Source organism: Cynocephalus volans, chromosome 12 (assembly GCF_027409185.1).
Source record: "Cynocephalus volans isolate mCynVol1 chromosome 12, mCynVol1.pri, whole genome shotgun sequence".
NCBI classification, from domain to species: Eukaryota; Metazoa; Chordata; class Mammalia; order Dermoptera; family Cynocephalidae; genus Cynocephalus; species Cynocephalus volans.
Window position 1 is genome coordinate 28,533,329 of NC_084471.1, and position 19,807 is coordinate 28,553,135.

General features: G+C 41.0%; 1 protein-coding gene across 1 annotated transcript in view; it reads left to right on the forward strand.

The window, feature by feature from the left end:
- The first annotated feature begins 336 nt into the window (after nt 1-336).
- Nucleotides 337-19,807, forward strand: part of TMCC3 (transmembrane and coiled-coil domain family 3) — a 68,968-nt gene continuing 49,497 nt past the window's right edge. Inside the window, exon 1 of the mRNA XM_063075113.1 lies at nt 337-532. Within this exon, the coding sequence (XP_062931183.1) occupies nt 455-532 (78 nt within the window). The 5' untranslated portion in view covers nt 337-454. The remainder of the gene's footprint in view (nt 533-19,807) is intronic.

A 19,807-nucleotide genomic window follows, 5' to 3' on the forward strand; every position in this document is an offset into this window, starting at 1 on the left:
GTTGCATGAAGAATAACATAAAAGGAAGCATTTAAGGCAAGCGTCCACATCTTTCCCTAAAGCCATTTAACATAAACGTACCACTAACAAGTAGTATAGATGTGGCTCATCTTTTGAGGAGAAGGAAGGCAGTGGGAGGGGGTGGAATCAAGTTTCACCCTGGCGGGGAGGCGAGAGAAGGGCAAGAAACTACACCTGGCCAAGGGTCTGGGCGCCTCCGGGGCGCGCGGGGGGCGGCGTGGGGAGAAGGGGAGGAGCCTCGCCTCGCTGCCCCGCCTCTCCCCCCCCACCCCAGCTCGCGGTGGCGGCGCTGGGCGGCCGCGCGGGTGTCGGCAACAGCTGCTGCAGCCCGCACCGCGCCTCGGCCGCGGCTCCCGGGGCGAGCCGGAGCACGGCCGGCAGCCCGCGGCGCGGCGGCCCCGAAGAAGGGAAAGTTCCCGGCCCAAGCGCCGAGATGCCGGGCAGCGACACGGCGCTGACCGTGGACCGGACCTACTCGGACCCCGGCCGGCACCACCGCTGCAAGAGCCGGGTGAGCGCCGCGGGAGTGGTGGCGGCGGGGCGCCGAGGCGCGTGGGGCTGAAGGGCGAGGCCGGCCGGGCTCTGGCTCTGCTTCCACTAACTCGCCCCCCGCACTTCGCTGCCTGCCTCCCCTGTCGCCGGGGCTCCGTGCTCCCCCGGGGGGCCCGAGACCCCGGCCCGCCTGCCCTCCGCCGCTCCTCGATGCCCGCGTGGTGTCCGGGACGCCCGGGTCTCCCCGCCGCCCTCCCGCCAGGACGCGAGGGAATTCCGCCTCCCGCGGCGCCGAAGGCTCAAGAGGTCTCGTCCCCAGTCGCCCTGGCTGCTGCCGCCGCGTGTCCCCGCCGTCGGGGCCGGTGGACCGAGCCCGCGCGCGGCGCTGTGCGCGGCTGGAGCGCGGGGAGGCGGCGGACGGGCTTTTCGAAGTGAAAAGTCAGCCCTCGCGCTCCCTCTCGGAGTTCCGAGCCGTGCGAGCGGGCGCCCTCGCCATTGTGTGCGGTGTAATTTGCTGTTGCTGATTTTGGCTGTGGGCGAAAATAGCTCTTCCGAGCGTGCTGCAGAGACGAGCCGTGTAGTCGGAGGCCTCAGCCCGAGCGCTGGCCTCTCCGGGGACAGCGAGCCTCCGCCTCCTCTGGGAACACCTCTGCCCCCCCCCCCCCCCGGGCTGTCTGTCCAGGCGGGATGCGAGGCTCGGTGATCCGTTGTCCCTTTGTGTGATTGAAGTGCCATTTAAAACAGCACCTCCTCCTCCCTGGCGTCTGTTCTGGCAGGAGATACCTGGAGTTGTGCTTTGCTCCACCAACTACTGACTTGTCTGACAACTGGGGAGTTGGGCGTCGGCCTCCCACGGAGGTGGGGTCGGGCCCAAATCCTGGTCGGCCACCTCCGAGAGCGGAGACCAGCTGGACGGGGGCAGCAGTCCTGATGGGAGTGTGTCGCGGCCCCTTGGGTGTTCAGTTATAATTCGAAGTAGTGATCGATTGCCCCAGAAGTGAAGTCGTGAGTCCCTGGTATAAATTTGCCTGTTTCCCTTTTATCCTTTAGCATTTATTAATCAGTTTAACAGAATGCTTCAAGTTTTTACGGATTGAATGTATTAGGTGGAATGATACCTCCTGCACCCATCTCTACCCTCCCAATTCTCTTATTTTGCACGCTCTTAAAAAGTTTTATAATGATATGTTATGAAAATAACTAGAAACTCCATTTGGAAGAAAACATTAAAGATCTTTGGTTACCTGTAGTTAGATGTTTCTTGAAGGATGACTGCTAACGAAGAAAAGATCTTTTACTGATGCATTTGTAATTGGGTGGGGTGGGGGGGTCTATAAAATTAATGTTGCCATTGACGGAAGAAATTTCAAACTTGAAAAAGATGTGGTAGCTTGATTTCTCTTGTCACAACTGTGACGATCTCTGTGTAAAGGGGATTAGTAATCTTTGAGGGATGGGTGGCTCATGGTGAGCTAATTTATGCAATTTGGCAACACTCTTGAAACTTTCCGAAACTCACTCTTCAAAATCTATAGAATAGAATGGTGGTGATAAAGTTTTTGCCTCAACCACTTTAGATGGAAAGTGATAAAGCCAGCGTGTAACTTAACTGCAGATTTAATTTGTCTCTGCTGTATCTGCCATTGTTCCATTTCTACAGCTGTCTTTTCTGTTTAAGTGCCAGAACCTTATGTGAAGGGGGTTTCTTTATTTTCTTTAAAACTAAGCTGAGTGTGTTACCTGCTACATTGTTTTGTTACCATGGAGATACCTTATTTTTAAACGTGTATTAAAGCTGGGTTAGACATTGTGTGTACCGATTATCCTAAATTAGCATATTGGTCAAATGAGGCTAGTAAGGACTAGAAATCAGAGGAGGAGGGCTAGAACTTTAGTAACCCATGATTACGAGTTCTACAGCAGTGATGCTGGACTCCTTGAGATCCCAGTTTAGACTTCCTGACTATCTGCTTATAGGGTTCTTATTGTTGGGACAGCAAGGAATAGAACTAATGAAATTTTTGTAAACTCATAAAAACTTTTCTCAAGTGGAGCTGATGTAATTTTGAGTCTGTCTTTAAGGCTGCAATAAACCTGCTTTAGTAGAAGGAAATGAACAACAATTTTCTGTGGAGAAAGCATTCATCACATTAGGTGATCCTAGCTCCTGTTTTGTGGAACTCACTTAGATACAGCTATAAAGATGTGTTTTCGTTAGACTCAGAAAGCATGTGATGCAAAAGGAAAACATCAAGTAGTATTAGGGCTTCATTTCTTGATGTCACCCTTTCCTTAGAAATAAACTAGTATAGGACTTAAAAAGAATCCTCTTTAGGACTCATTTGGTAAATTAGCTACTCTACAAAAGCTAATGATAACTGGGGGTATATGGGAAGAGTTGATTAACCTTTCAGGGATACTCAGTTTCCTCCCAGGAAGGGGCTAAAATTCTATGAGATCAAATTCTTGGTTGCTGAATGATCGGTTTTTTAATTCACAGTTGACACCCTGTTGAGACAGCAGGGAAAATACACACTTCTCTTGCTGGGCTTATTTAAACCTTTGAGACTGGAATAATAATGAGGCAGTATACCATTTTAACATTGCTGAAGTCTCTTTTTACAGCTAGCCAGACTAACCTAGATTTGTCCCCCCTCAATGAAAATATAATGTAATTAATTAATTCTGTGATTGTTTCTCAGATGACAAATCAGAGTCATTCACATTTTAAAATTTCATCTTTGTAAAACTCAGAAATGGTGCTTGTTAACTTGACGCACATAATATCTCTCTACAAGAACGAACATACATAATTAGAATCCTTTTTCTTTGTGTCCTAGATAGTTAGAGCCTGTCAAGTTTTTAAGAATATGGCAGTCTGCTTTCTATACAGTAACTGGTTTTTACTAATCAATTACATGTGAATGAAATTTTTGTTAGTCGGTTCTTATTTAAATGTTCTAAAATGCCACCTTCAGGTACTTGTGTTCAGTGGTGAACAGCTGGGGTTCCTGGCCCAGACTAACAGTGATTGACTTCTGGATCTTTGTAGTTCCCAACTTGTTGACCTCTGGAGCACGGTCTTAAATAACCTTTTTGAGACTCCAGTTTCCATCTATAAAAGAGATGATAATAGTCTATTCTTCTGGGAGTGATTATGAGTCTTAAATAAGAGTATTTGTTTTTTTTAAAAAATGGTCTTAGCTATTTTTATCCATATGTGAAGTGAATAATTTTTTTCTTATTTTGTTGGTGCCACCACTAGTCAGAAGTGCTAGTCATCTTGACTTCCCACCCTCCCTCATCTCTCAAACCTATCAGTGATACCATTGGGTCTTTGACATTTCTCTGGAATTGGTTTCTTCCTTCCTTATTCCCCAATCACCTTCCACCTTAGTCACTTTATGATCTTCACCAACTTCTATTTCATCCTGCCTGCAAAGACCAGGTTATTTTCCCACAGAACCACTTTCAATAGGCCCTAAGACAGATCTTGTGCTAGTGCTGCTTGCTACTGGTATGACCTTGGACCTACAATCATTCTAAGTCTTAGTTTCTTTTTCTACACAATAGAGGTGCTTCAAGGAATAAATGCAGTAATGTCTAAAATGTTAAACTTAATGCCAGGTGCACAGTAAGAACTCAGTATATGATAGTCATTTTTAATACTATGTAAGAAGGGTTTGTAAGCTTGAAAATGGAAAGACTGTTAATTTTGTGAAAAGAATAGACCTTTCTAGCATTTCTAGCATTTTGTACCTCCTTCCATCGTATGTTCCTCATCACATTGATTATTTACATGTGTTGTTTATAAACTGTAGACACTGGCACTTTGAGGGCAAGAGGCTTCATTTATTCAGCAACTTATTGAGTACCTTCTATGTGCCAGCTGCTAATCTAGGCATCAGGAATATGATGACAAATGGAACAGTCTGGTGTCTGGAAGCTTAATATCTGGTGGGTGTATCTCATTTATACTTGGTGGCCCTAGGCAATGCCCTTCTCTTGTACAGGAGGAAATGATGCTAATAAGTGCAAAAGTCTCTAACATCTGCAGTAAAACTTGCGTTGAGCATGAATGCCACCTGTAGTACATCTGCAAGTGTTCTGTGGTTTGGAAATAGATCCACAGTTGCATGATGAGTAATGACTAAAGGCAGTCAAGGAGAAGAGGTTGCTGTCTCACAGTGGAACTGGTTGGGTAGTGATGTTATAAGTTGATGATTGCATGCTTACTCCCTGGGCAGGAAACAGGATGGTGGAAACAGACTTCTGTCATAGGTGACACTGACCCAATGAAGTGGTAAACTTCATGCATATCATTTTAACCAATGATTTGTTTTATTCTAAAGAGCTCATAAAAGAGACTGTGAATAAAGGGATGTGTCTCAAGCCAGATTTTTCTTAAGTTTAGGATGGGAAGATTGATGTGGTATGTAAGTTTTTTGAGCTATGCTTTGCTGCGGACTCATCGGTTCTCCCTTTAGAGGAAAACGAATTGCCAGCCAACACCAGCACACCCGCCTGTCACATCTGCTGTAGAACACCAAGACAGCTGCTATCAAGTTGGTTCGCAGCATGTGTTTTGCTTCAGACCCTCTTCCTGAATTTCCAGGGGTGCCACTAAGGTCAGAAATCAACCTAGTCCTAGGTGCCCACATCTCGATTTAAGGAGAGTCTGCAGCTTTCAATTCTACTGTTTCTTAACTGTGTTTTTATGTTTTTGGTGGAAGGGGGTGGTGAGAGAAAAGGAAGAGAACCATGAATCACTGTACTGTGAATCAGAATGAGGACTTTTCTTTCCTTAGAAAAGGAATGTCAGGATATATGATTTGTGCATAACTGAACAGCTTTCATTGACTTGGGAGGGAAACGGTTATTTTGCTGATTATTCTTCCGTAAGGAGGAAAAAAAAAAAAAAATCCCATGAATGAAAAGAAGAATGCAGTAACAATAATAATCGATGTGCAGTGATTGCTTACTATAAACCAGGTGATAATAGCACTTCAGATAGACTATGTCCTTAATCCTCACAATATCCTACCTGTAGTTCCATTTTACAAATGAAGAGCCTAAGTCCAGATAGGTTAATAATTTGTCCAAGGTCTTGTGGCTATTAGGAAATGATGGTAGAGCTACGATTTGAATCCAGAGCTTGATTCTTAACCACTTCCCTATCTGCCTTCTTGGTGAATACTGGAAAGCAGCTCAGTCTTAGTAAACCAGTTGCACACTTGGTGTTGGATGGGTACAGCTTCTGCAGGGCACCTACCCAAATTATGTGCTCTAGATTCTTACAGCACACACGTTGCCAGTCTTTTGCACGTAGTCATATATTCCCAGCAAACATTCGAATGCATGATGTAGAAGGACAGTTTATTAACTTTTTTAATGCCTAGGATATAAGAATTTAGCCAGTAGTTTGGGACAGCTTTAGAGCTCATGATTTAAAATCATCAACTAACCATCTTTTATCCTGCTGTTTGGCCTCAGGAGGATGAGCTGTTGCAGAGTATGACGGGGGTGGTTCTTCCTTGTGACCATTGGGTTTCAAATGTGCCTGCAAACACGCAGCTCCTCAGTAGATCCCATGACTAACCTGCGCATTCCCTATTCTCTTGGGATATGCAGTCAGTCACCTGATGATCTTTGTGCGAAGTCCCTCCGCTTGTGTTTCCCCACAGCACATCATACGTGGGGGAGTACACTGCAGTGGTTAAGAGTGCCAGTTGTGGAGTTGTCTGCCTAGTGAACCCTTGATCATGTTACCAAAGTTATCTTTCTACAAAGGCATCATAATACTTCCCTTAGAGAACTGTTGTGAGAATTAAATGATGTAGTATGTATAAAGCACTGTTGGGTGCCAACACCTGCTAAGTGCTCAATTACTGTTAAGACGAGAGAGGAATAATAAAAATACGTAACAGTGATATAACTGGCCATTGCAGGAGTTGCAGTTGAGTGGAGACAGTATGTTTGATTTCTCATGCTTTGCATTTTCTCTAGAGACCAGATCCTTTCAAGGATTTCTTCCTGAAATACATCCAATTTAGTGTGGATCCCCTCAGGAAACCACATGTTAAATGGCTGATTGTAAACTTGTATCTGCCATAGGTCTAAGTGCATGTGAGGAGCCTGTGCCAACTAAAAACTTTACAAAGGGCAGTTTAAAGCAACTAAGAAAACAGTAATCTGTTGGCCACACCAGAAATTCCTGTGGGACCCTTGCTTGACTAGATTGAAGACATATGCTTCTCATACTTAAAGCAGAGGGTTGGAAAGTTAGACTCAAAGGTTTTACCATGTTAGAACTGGAAGTGAATTTAGACAATGCCAGACCGTTCCATTTGCAGGAGCAGAAAAGTGACACCAGCCATACTGTAACCATTATGTTACTAATGCAGACTGGTTGGAACTAACCATTATACCATCTTCTGTCTTAAAACAGAATTCCTTAAAAGAGAATTGCTTTAAATATTTTTAAATACCAAATTAATTGCTAAGTCTTATAGGATAAACATCTCAAACTAAGTAGAATGAGAATTTAAAATTATTTTCAGTAGAGAATTAATTGATGGGCAAGTATAAAACTTTGAATTTTCTAAGTGAAAAAAAAAAGTAAATTTGAATGATTTAGCATTAGGCTATTATCCTGAATTTATTCCCAGATTTTTTTGGGGGGGGGGCTAGGGTGAAGAGGGGTGACGATTCATATATCAAACTGTATAGCTGCCATGGATTGTTGCCATTTTAAAAAAATTATCTGAGGTCCCTTTTAGTGTCTTTGTTTTTTTCAATATAAAGTTTTGTGAAATGAAGAGTTCATTCTTGTCTTGACCTTCCACCCACTGGGGTAGGATGTTGGGGGGAAAAGTATGCTAGATGCATAAGCCATGGAGTGCATCAAGTGTGCATTTAACTTGGAATTCAACCTGAGTCTGCTGTTGCCTCTGAAGCTCTGTTCCTGTGAGTCTCTCATTGAGAGCATCTTTCGGCACCAAATGTTTCCAATATATCTAATTTTTATACAACACAGCTTCTAAACACAAGCCAAAAACTTCATCTCGTTCTTGGCCAAAGAAAGAATCATCTGCTCCAACAGTGGAGGGAAGATAGGAAGAGTCCAATGGCACATGGAGAGTCGATATGTCCAGTGCCATTCCCCAATGACATGCCCTCCAGAGGGAAAGTCTGTATGACTTCTGCCTTATGCACTGACTCGGGAGCCCACTCTGGGAGTAAGGTGTGGCTTTTACTGTGTAATATGAGACATTTCCACCTGGATGTTCCACCGGCACCTCAAAATCTGTATGTCAAATAATTCATTCTCTCAAACCTCCCACCATCCCCACCCTGCCATCCCTGGTTAATACTTTCTCTGTACAGCCAGTCCCCAAACCAGATGGCTGGGACGTTCTCTCCATTACCCTCCTTATCCACCACAGCTACTGATTTTCTTCTTAAATGTTGCTAACCACCTTTTCCACCTGATCTCTAACATCACTCTCAACTTCTCTGGATTCGAGGAATAGAGTGAATGGTTGAGAGTATGGACTCCAGAGTCAGACTCGAGTGTCAGCTCCTCCACTTACCAGCTGTGTGAGCAACCATGAGAAGTGGTGTTAGGAAACCCATTATAGCATTTGTTGTTCTGACGCTGAGTCATTCGTGGTCTACCACAGTTTCCCAAACTTCGTTGGTTCCCACACCTACACATAGCCTCACACCACCTGTACTATTATTTACTTAATATTTTTAAATTCACTGCTTAAGACTTAAATCTATTTTTAACGTATCAGTGTTACTGTTCTAGGTATGTGTTGTCTGAGTTTGAGGCCTATAGGCCAGATTAAGAAGTGGATTAGCAAATGCTGGAGCATTGTTGGAGAGCTTTAGCACCAGAGAGACTTTGTTCTGGACCGAATCAACAGGATTGGATGGAGGATTGAAAAGGGAATAACTCGCTCATTGTGATTGTTTTATTTCATACTTTTGTCTTCTTATACCACCTAAAATAATTCAGATTTGTTTAGGAAAACACTTCTTTTGGCATATCATTTTCCCTCATTCCTTCATAAGATACCTATTTTTAGACTCATGGCCTAGAAGATGCTAACTTTTTTTTCCCTCAGGGACTGAAAATTCAAGTCATTGAGTGTTTCTCTTTTTATTTTGACCAACAGGAAACTCAGATCCAAATTTCAGCCGAACTGAGTGAGATTTTATAGATTGCTTGCTTATCTTTCTGTTTTTTTCTTAACCTCCTGATTTTTGCTTCCTTTCCTTTTCTCCCCCCACATTGAAACTTTTTTTTTTCTTTTCTTTTTTTTTTTTCTTCCATTTTTGGCAACTGGCCAGTATGGGGATCCAAACCCTTGACTTTGATGTTACCAACAACATGCTCTAACCCAGTGAGCTAAGCTGCCAGCTCTGGCTTTCTTTTCTAATTTATGTTTTCTTTTGCCTGGTTTTAAAGAGTGTGTGTGTGTACATACATATATGTGTGTTTCCTGTAATCTACTTTAAATCCTTTGTGTACCAAATGAGATGTATATCAATTGATTTGATTTAATGTAAATGATTGTTCTTTGGTGTGAACAAAAGCCCACTCTGGTAAGTTGAAGGCAGTCCTGTCTGGATGGGAATACTTGAGGATGTTGGAAATGAGTTGTGCTTGCTGCTCCAGGCTGTGTCTCTCTGCCTTATGTCCTCTTTAGTTTTCTGACAACCTGAGAGAAACTGAGGCAATGGAAGACCTTAAGCTAAAGAGTAGAACATCTGGAAGATATGGTTTCTTTGGGAATTTCAGGCAAGGACAGATAGTGGGTGGAGAAGAAATTTAAGCTCTGTGTTTTTCTGAAGTAAAGTTGAACGTAATTAAGATGTGTATGTAGGCTCCTTGTAAGGAAATTAAATGGTGTCTTGAGCTGCAGCCTTTCACAGAAATCTGGATATAAGCGCTCATCCAGAAATAAAGAATGCCCTTAGTGAAAGCTGTGCTTTAGCACCTAAATATATTTACTCCAGTGCATGCAACTATGTGTTGGGGCCCAAAGTCCCTTTTCTTTGTCTTTGTAACGATGTTGTGATCATCCAGAAGGCCTGAACTTGACTTCAGATAGTCAGCAGTGTACTATTTTAATCTCACTAATTGGAACAGGTGGCCTCTATTTGAGACTGAATCACTAGTTGGCATAGATTTTAATTTATCTGACAATATGAGGCCCATTCAGTGAGAGCTGTTTAGGCTGTGTATTGGCATCAGGCAAAGTGCTTGAAAGCCCAAGTAGAAAGCACAGAAGACTGAAGAAGATTGAAGAAATGCAGTTTAATAGTTTGCTATTTTGATACAATTCTGAAATGTTGGGTGTAGGCTGTAATCTAGAGAAGCATGTCCAGATGTTTGAGAGGGGTGCTTATAAATATTTCTCCAGATGTCTTAAGTACTCATATATCCTTTGAAGGTTGCATGGTTTATGAGGACTTTGTGCTGTCCTCATGTTTTTGTATTAGTTCATCTTCAGGCATAAGGGGAAGAGTTAGGTCCTGGGTGACTCAGCTTACTGCAAGTGCTCAAGTTGAGATACCTTAAGACATCTCTAATGCAATCAGAGGTGGTTCCCAGATTATGAACTTCTCCAGCTGGATCACTCCTTTGTTTTTTATGTTAAATAATATGCTTTGCATTTCATCTTGTCAATATCTTGCTTTAAATCCTTCTACAGGACAGAATCCCAGCTCCTTGGCCTGACACCTAAAGTCTCTCATTTGACATTGTCTTTCACCCACTTTCCGCCATTGAGCTCTGGTCTCCTTCCTTTCTTTGTGGACTCCTATGCTGCCCGTCTGTGTCTGTGGGCACCTGCCCTATCCTCTCTCATAAAGATGGTTGTGTTTTTCTCATCTAGGCAAGGAGCCTGGGACATAGTTGAGGCTTTGTAAATACTGAGTGAATGAGTGAATGTGGCTATGTTGTGAAACTGCACTGTGGGCTTGAAAAGCTGGAAAGCATATTGTGCTCTTGATTCATATCAGTGCTGATTAATTCACCTTGTTTTAATTGCTGCACAGGATTCTAGTGTATGGTTATTTCATAATTTATTTAACCATTTCCTTATTAAAGGGACTGCATATTGCTTCTAATCTTTGTTTATTACAAGTACTTCAGTGATTTGTACATGCTTCTTTTTGCACATGTGAAGAATGTTAGTAGGCTAGATCCCTAAAAGTGGAATTGCTCAGCCAAAGAGCATATGCATTTTAAGTTGTGATATTGCCAAATTGGACACTGCATCTACTCTGTGTCAAACCTTAGGAGCTAGGGGTGCAGCACTGAACAAAACTAGTAACAGTTTATATAACCATCAGTAATGTATGAACATGCCTCAACTTACATCCTTTTGACCAGTGCAGTATCAAGTTTTTTAATCCTTGCCAATCTGATAGATGAAACTGGTAACTCAATTTATATTTTTCCTGTTATTAATGAGGTTGCCCATATTTTTAAAATTTTTGTTTTTAAATATTTATAGATCGTCAGAAAGTTGCAGAAAATAGTACAGAGATTTCCACGTACCCCTCATCCAGTTTCTCCCTATGGTTATATCTTATGTAATTATAGTACAATAAGTTGATCATATCTTCACATACTTAAAAAACATTTATGAATTATCTGTTTATATATTCTGGCTGTTGGGTTGTTGATCTTTTACATAGATTTGTAGAAGTGTTTTACTTACTAAATAAATTGGTTTACACATAGTTTCCCTAGTTTGTCATTCCTGACTATATTAATTGTCTACTGTTGTGTAACAAATTTAGCAACTTAAAAAACAACATTTATTTATTATCCCACAGTTTCCATGGGCCCAGAGTCCAGGTGCAGCCTACCTGCATCGCCTGCTAAGAGTTTCATCAGCCTGAAATCATGGTGTCAGCCAGGACTGCAATTTCATCTGAGGCTTAGAATCTTTTTACACTGGTTGGGTACAGAATTCAGTTCTTGCAGTCTTTCTTCAAGGCCAGTATGACAGCATTTGTGTTGCATTTTGTCTCTTACATATAGATGCTCTTTTAAATAGCTCACCTGTTTACGTCAGGCTCACCCAGGCACTCTAACTCTTGATTAACTAAAGGCAACTGATTAGGAGCCTTATTTATATCTGCAAAATTCCTTCACCTTTGCCAAATAGCATAATCTAGTCATGGGAATGAAATCCTATCGTGTTCACAAGTCTTGCTCACAATGGGAGAGGATCATATCTTGGGAGCTGTCTTAGAATTCTGTATGTCACACTGACTTAATCATATGATTTGTGTGTGCTGAACATAGAGCTAGCAAATAGCAAGGATTGAAAAAATATTGACCAGACTTTGACATGAAGAAATTTTAAAATTTTATGGCTTATAGGTTTGTGTCATTTTTAGAATGGCCTTTGCACTTTGAGATTCTTTAAAAGACCAAAACACCCGTGTTCTTAATACATTTTATGATTTTCATTTTTTATATTTGAATCTTTTAACCAGTTAGATTTATCTGATTCCCTTTCAGATGTCTACACAGTTATCCCAGCACTATTTTTTGTACAATTAACTGTCTTTAAAAATACACTGCTATCCATATGTATGAAGGTTTTTTTTTATAAGTTTCTACTTTTTCTGTGGGTTTTAAAACTATTGAACTCAGAAGGTTGTAATTCTGGTACATTTATTCTGGATTGATATCCCTCTTCCTCTCACCCTCCCACCCTCTCCTCCAAGGATTTGAAATAAGCATTTTTGAGAACTTTAGCTCATGCTTGTAGGAATTTTCAAATCAGCATGATTTCAGTATAATTTACAGTAAGGAAAGACCAAAAGATAAAGGAGAAAAGATAGTAAAGGGTTTTTTTATTTTTGCATTTTTTAAATTGATTTCGATTTTCTTTTTAACTAATTATTACCTCTCAACAAGTTCTTTTTAATGTTATAAAATCCTGCCCTTCCACAGTTTGCAAAAATGTTACAGTACAAAGAATCTATATTGTTTCCCAAACCACTGGTGCTGCCTTAAGTAATTTTTGGCACAGCATCCCAGCTAGGGAGATGGAAGAGCAGGAACCCAGCCTCACTATGTAGTGTAGGGTCCAGGACAACTGCTCTGCTAGACCACTTTCAAGCCTGCATTCCTCTCACTTAGTAAACATATTTAGTATACTTGTTCTGGGCTCTGTACTGGGAAATTTAAGTTGATTGGTCGCTTACGTTAGGATAGTGAATATAACAAGATTTCAGATTTATAGGTAATAAGCTGTTTCTCTCTTTGGTCTATCTTATTTGTATGTTACCACTATGCCTTGCTAAAATATCACTAAATATTTGGGGTTGTTATATGCACCTGTGTTAATTATTGAGCGGTCCACCTGCTTTGTATCTCTGTGTCTGACACAGAGGGAATTAAAACTGTTGGCTGTGCCCAGAAACTAACACTTAACATTTCATAACCTGACCCAAGAGCATATTAACGGTGGAATGAATATTCTTTTTTTATTATGTGTGCTTTCGTTTGGGAAAGGCACTGTGCTTGTAAAAGCCTCCTGAGTTAAGCAAATTATCAAGTAATATTTGTTGTATAAAGCCAGCCAAAGTTTACCTCATATGCTGGGCAATTTAGAGGTACTCACTGAGTTGGCATCTGTTGGGCGTGTGGGCACCAAAATCACAGCTCGAGTCTTCTTTCATTTACATTTGTGTCGTACCCCAAGAGCAGAGGGGGTACTTATTGCTGCAAAATCATTATCTATTTCCAGCACTTCAAAATGCTCCATCGTTTGAATGAGTGGGAACATATTAAATTCTACTATTGAGAAATTTGACTAGTACCCTGGCCAATTAAAATAATCTGATGGCAAGAAAGTTTTTGAAGTACTCAGGGCTCAAATTAAGCTCTTATTTTTAAAGAAAGACTTAAGAGATCTTGAACCTTGTTGCTGTTTAAGGACAGTTTTGCAAAATGAGCCCCCTGTTTAGACATGTTTTTGAAACTTTATTTCTTTGGACAAATAGGGAATTAATGAAATAGTTTTGTATTCTTGTGGCTTTATTTAAGTTAAATATTGATCCTTCTCAACCCTCGTCATTAAAATAATTTGTTGCATGTTTGGGTAATCTTAATGGTAACAGATCTATAAATAAGAATAATACCTACACTGTTGAAAGACAAAGAGACACTTATGAATTCTGATATTTTGGACATTTCAGAAATCACAGTTACTTCGTTAGTAAATAATTCTTTAAAATAATTGCTTCTCAGTTTATTTACACAAGAGCCTAAAATGAGCCTGGATGTTTTTCCAGGGCAGCTAGCTTATTAAACTCTCAGTGGATTTAAATTTTCTTAAGCTTATGATTGTTTTGGTGGTTGAATTTAACTTTGAAGTTGACGTTTTATGAAAGTAAATGCAGTGATATCAGATTCTAAAATTATATGGTAATGAAATGGCCCATCAAAAATAGCAACTGTTTCACAGAGAGGAGAATGTTCTGAGCCTGAGGAAAACCCATCTGAAGTGATTAACCAAATGGTTCTGATTAAATAGCAAGTAGACAAATTTATTTTCAATTACTGAATCCTACAGACATGGAAAAAATATTTTTAAAATATATACCCACCTCCTAGATTTAACAGATATTAACATTTTGCTGTGTTTGTATCAAATTTCTGTTACTTCATTTTAAGAAATAATTAGTCCCAGATGCAGCTATCTGGATGCCTTCTCTCACACTTCCTCAGCTGTCTCCATAACCTGAAGTTGTGTATTATTCCTTTGCATGTTTTTACACATTGGATGAGTCCATAAACAATATACTATTTCTTATATAAAAATTTCACATAAATGACATTTCTTTTGTAACTTGCTATTTTTTGTAACATGGTATTTTTTTTTATCATTTATCCTATTTCATTCCCATTTTTTGTACCTTATTTTGGTATATTATATAAACGAGAATGTGTTTTCCAGCCATTCTTCTAATGGTGATCAGGTAGGTTTGTTCTGGGAAAGTCTGTGTACTCATGGGGCGGTTTCTTTAGGGAGATGCCTAAAGTGGCATTGCTGGGGCAAAGGAAAAAGAACATCTTCAACTTCACCATCTATGGCTTAAATAGCTTTCTTAAGTAGTTGAACTTCCAGTAGTGATTTTAAAGCCACATTTAAATATCTATAATAGAAAGTTTTCATAATAATGGTGATTGTGTGTGTGTGTGTGTGAGTGTGTGTGTGCATGTAGGTAAGTGTCGAATAGTCTTTGTTTAAAGTTTGTGCGTGTTTCAGTTTTGCCTTCAAGTGAAATTAATGTTATTCTGAATTCACTAGTAGGCAGTTTTTGGACCTAGTCAAGAATTCAACATCTCTACTCCTCCTAATGCCTATAAAAGCTGTCAATATTTTATTTGTTGAGATATAATTTATTTTTTATTATTTATTTATTTATTTATTTATTTATTTATTTATTTATTTATTTATTGGCCGGTAAGGGGATCGCAACCCTTCGCACAGTGTTGTCTGCACTATGCTCAGCCAGTGAGCGCACGGGCCATCCCTATATAGGATTTGAACCCGGCGGCCTCAGCACTACCAGCACCGCACTCTCCCGAGTGAGCCACGGGGCCGGCGCTATAATTTATTTTTAAGTGTACAGTTCTATGAATCATGATAAACACATATTGTCTTGTAACCCATCATCCAATTAAGATAGAGACTATTTCCATCACCCCAAAAAGTTCCTTCATGCCTCCTTACAGTCAGTCTTCTTTCTGCTGTCCCTAGCCCCTGGCAGCCATTGATCTGATTTCTGTCCTTATAGTTTTGCCTTTTCCAGAATGCAGTATAAATGGAATCATACAGTATACAGCCTTTTTTTTTAAAAAAAAGATGACCGGTAAGGGGATCTTACCCTTGACTTGGTGTTGTCAGCACCACACTCTCCAAAGTGAGCTAACTGGCCATCCCTGTATCGGGAACCGAACCTGTGGCCTTGGCGTTATCAGCACCACACACTCCCAAGTGAGCCACGGGCCAGCCCTAGTATGCAGCCTTTTTGAGTGTGGCTTCTTTCATTTGGCATAATGCTTTTGCAATTCTTCTGTGTTGTGTGTAACAGTAGTTCATTCCTTTTTATTGATGAGTAGCGTGGTGTCAGTATATTTTTTAAAATACTGAGGTATGCGTGTATGGACAGAGGTGAAGGATGACTGAAATCCCACATCTCACGTGTGGTGGAACTTATCTGTTTCTGTCAGGTCACTGCTGCAGCATTATGAAAAGTTTCAAGTGTCAGTTTCCACAGTTGGAAAGTACATTAATTTGTAATCCTGTTACTTTAAAAAATATTGTTCTGTTAATTGTCAGAATATAAAAGGTTATACATGAAATATTATTATGTATACTACATGAGATTAGGGCAGTGTTCTATGTCTCGACCTAATACATTAATTTGCTAGGGCTGCTCTAACAAAGTACCACAAAATGGGTGGCTTAAATAACAGATGTATTTTCTAACAGTTCTGGAGGCTGGAAGTCCAAGATCAAGGTATCAGCAGGATTGGTTTCTTCTGAGGCCAATGAGGGAAAAATCTATTTCAGGCCTCACTCGTTGACTTGTAGGTAGCCATCTTTTCCCTGTATATTGTCTTCCCTGTACTTGTCTGTGTCCAAATTTCCTCTTCTTCTAAGGACACCGGTTATGCTGGATTAGGGCCCACCCTAATGATCCCATTTTAACTTAATTTACTCTTTAAAGGCCCTATCTCAAAATACAGTTACATTCTGAGGTACTGGGGGTTAGGACTTCAACATATGAATATTTAGGACACAATTCAGCCCGTAATACCTAGGGTCTGTGGATTTATGTGTGTTTATGCACATATGTGAATATTTCTAGGGAGAGGTTTCATAGCTTTCTTTGGAATGATTCTCAATGGTGGCAGGTGGTCATTTAAAAAAGAGGAAGAACCACTGCTCTAATGTAAGCTCTTGTTTTAGAATGAAAACCATCAATGTTATAGAAATATATTGACATGTTGAGAGGTCATGCTTTAATGTTGATTGAAAAAGTTTACAGAAATATGATACACAGAAAATGCCATTTTTGTTTAAAAAATGACAAACAAATAGAGTATTAATAAAGCTAGCATAAATGAGTAGGTATGTTGTGCCAGCACTGTGACAAAGGCTCTCCATGGGTTAAAATGATTCTTACAACAGTATGAAGACATATGTACGATTATCCTCATTTTATGGATGAAGAACTGAGGCTCAAACGGAATAAATGACTTGTCCAAGGTCATACTACTAAGTGAAAAAAAGGCTAGTACTTGAATTGAGGTTGGCTGCTTTCCAGAGCCCTTACCCCTAACCAATAGGTGGAACTGACCAAACATCTGAAATGACAGTGACATAGAATCTCAAATGTAGACACTATACTGGCTTTTCTGTATCTTTATATCTTTTCTGAAACAAGCATGTTTTTCAATGAAATGTAGTTAAATGAGCATATGTACTTTTTAAAAAGCAATAATAGTTAAATAGAAAGGTCTCTATTTGAACCTTACCATAAATTTAGATGAGCAGTCATTGTCCTGAGAAAAAGAAGATAAATCACATTAATGCTGTAACTTTCTGATTTACTGTTCTTTTTGCTCCAGGTCTGGGGAGGAGTCAGTGGTCAAGACTCCTGTCCACAGTGATGGAAGCTAATGTGGCGCCGGGTCGTAGGTGACCCAAGCTTATACCACAGAGCATGGTCCCAGGATTCTTCCCTGACTTTCTTCTCAGGCAGGGCTGATTTGAAGCAGGCTAGGCCCTGTCTTGGTAGAAAATGTAAGAAGAGGCTCCTTTATCCCAGAGCTCTCTTTACTGGCTTCAGTACCTCACTGTGCGCCCAGCACCGTTGGGAGTCCCTGAGATCCATCAGATGTGGGCACTGCCCTCGAGGAGCCCAGGCTGGAGAGGACAGATAATGACAGTGCAGTGTGGTGGGGACTGTTCTCCAGAGAGCCCTGGCTTCACGTGGGCCTCCCTAGAAAGAATTGCCCAGAGTCCACCCGGAAGGGCTCTAGACCGGAGGAGTGTGTGTCTGCTATTAAGCCTTCCTGGCCCACCCTCCCTTCATACTGGCAGCTCTCTTGTTTTTAGGACATTATTGGGAGAGGAGGACAGATGGCACCAATTTCTGATTAGTCCTTTGATACGTATTTTGTATATGTGTGTATATATTTTTATATCCTCATGCAAAGGAAATACTAAATCATCGGCGTCACAGTTCTTTGATTAGACTCAGATGGAAGAAGGATGCTGCAGAAAAGGGAGGAATGGGGATGTTAATTGTCATGGCAACCAGCAGGTTTTTATAGTGGAACACTGCCTTTGTAACCCAAATCCGTCACCTTTTTTCTAACTGCAGAAAACTGACGCAAACTCAAGAAATTATAGTACCGTCTCTCAGTGGGGTTTTGTTTGCTTTTTGGAAACAATCTTGCAGTAATTTCAGTCTCTTCATATGATTTCAAAACTGAAAGGGAGCTGTAAGTGCCCTGGAATCTTACAGAAGTCACATACGGCTTTCCCGTTATTATAGTTGATCATCCTCACTTCTCCACCACCACCACTCTATCCATCATGAGCTGGCAGATGTTAGATATTCTGTCACAGAGCACTTTGAGCAGATAGGCAAAAAGTAGGCTGCTCTTTACTTCCCCTAATGTCCTAGCCTGAGGAATCCCCCTCACCTAGGACCACGCCTTGAGGTTGAGTCCTCTGGGACTGTTGGTCCTAACAGATGAGAAGACAGTGCTTCCTTGGGCGTAGCGCTGAGATTGGTGGTACCTATGTCTCCACCGCTTGTGGCAGGGACCAGGGAGTCAGTCAGGCACCTATTCATGGCACTGAATTTAACAGTGAGCTCTTTTTATCCCCTTGGGTTGGCTTCTTTCCACCCCTACCACCCATTGTCTTCTCATTGCCCACCCTTCCACCAAGTAAGGAGCAAGGGCTGTGGAGATGTCAGGCCAGAGTCCATTCATGAGCAGCGCAGGTTCAGATTGTGCTTGTGATGACTCAGCCTTCAGTCTCCTTCAACACATTCATCAACTAATGTGTGTCGAGCACCTCCTATACAAGGATACTTCAGAAATTTTGTGGAAAAATAGAATTGAAAGATGACATGATTCTTCCGTGAACTTCTGAAGTATCCTCATAGGCTCAGCTTCCCAGGGAACAAAACCAAAATGCCTTCCCTCATTGAGTGTGTATTGTAGTAGGACAAGGCAAATAAACCAGACACATAAGTGAAACATACAGTATGTTAAATGGTGACAAGTGCAGTATTATTTTTTTAACTTGAAATGTTTGTCTTTTTATTACTGATTTGCATAAGTTCTTTGTATATTCTAGATACAAGTCTTTTGTTTTGAATTATGGCAAAGTCCAATTCATTAATTCTTTATGGCAAGTGCTTTTTTTCTAATTCTATTTAATTAAATTAATTTATTTTAATTGAAGCATAATTGATTATACATATTTGGGGGGGTATAAGGTTGACTACCATCACCTGTGTACAGTGTATGTTGATCAAATCAATATTATTAGCATATTCATTATTACAAATCATACTTATTCTTTATGCCCCTTACCCAATCTTTCTCCATCCCCCTCTCTCTTCCCCTCCCACCACTAATAACCATAGATTTGTTCTCTCCTTCTGAAAGATTAATGGTTTCTCTTGTTGATTGTTGCCTAGATGATCTATCCAGTGCTGAGAGAGGGGTCTTCAGGTCCCTCACTATTACTGTAGAGCAGATGTTTCTTCTGTTACTCTGGAGTGAGTTTTGTGGAGAGAGACGTCCTCTTTTTTTTTTTTTTTTTTTTTTGTCTCTGCTGGTGACTCTCCTTGTGCCAGTGCAGTCAACTGTCTGGCAGGCCACCTGTACAGTGGCTGTGGCTACTGCTGTGGCTAATAGCAGCTTTTGTGGCAGCTGTGGCTACTGCGGTGGCTATGGTGGGCCACCAACGTGGAAGTGGTGTTTTTGGCATGCTCCTTGCCTGGTTGCAGGCAGGGGTGGCAGCCCCCAGCTGCATGCCTCAGAACCCCTGCGTGGGCCCCATGCTAGATAAGTGCAACATTAAAAAATAAAGCAGGGGAAGGGCTTGGCGAGGCCCAAAGTGGGGCTAGAAGGAAGAGTTTTATTTTTTTATTTTTTATTTTTATTTTTTTGTCTTTTTCGTGACGGGCACTCAGCCAGTGAGTGCACCGGCCA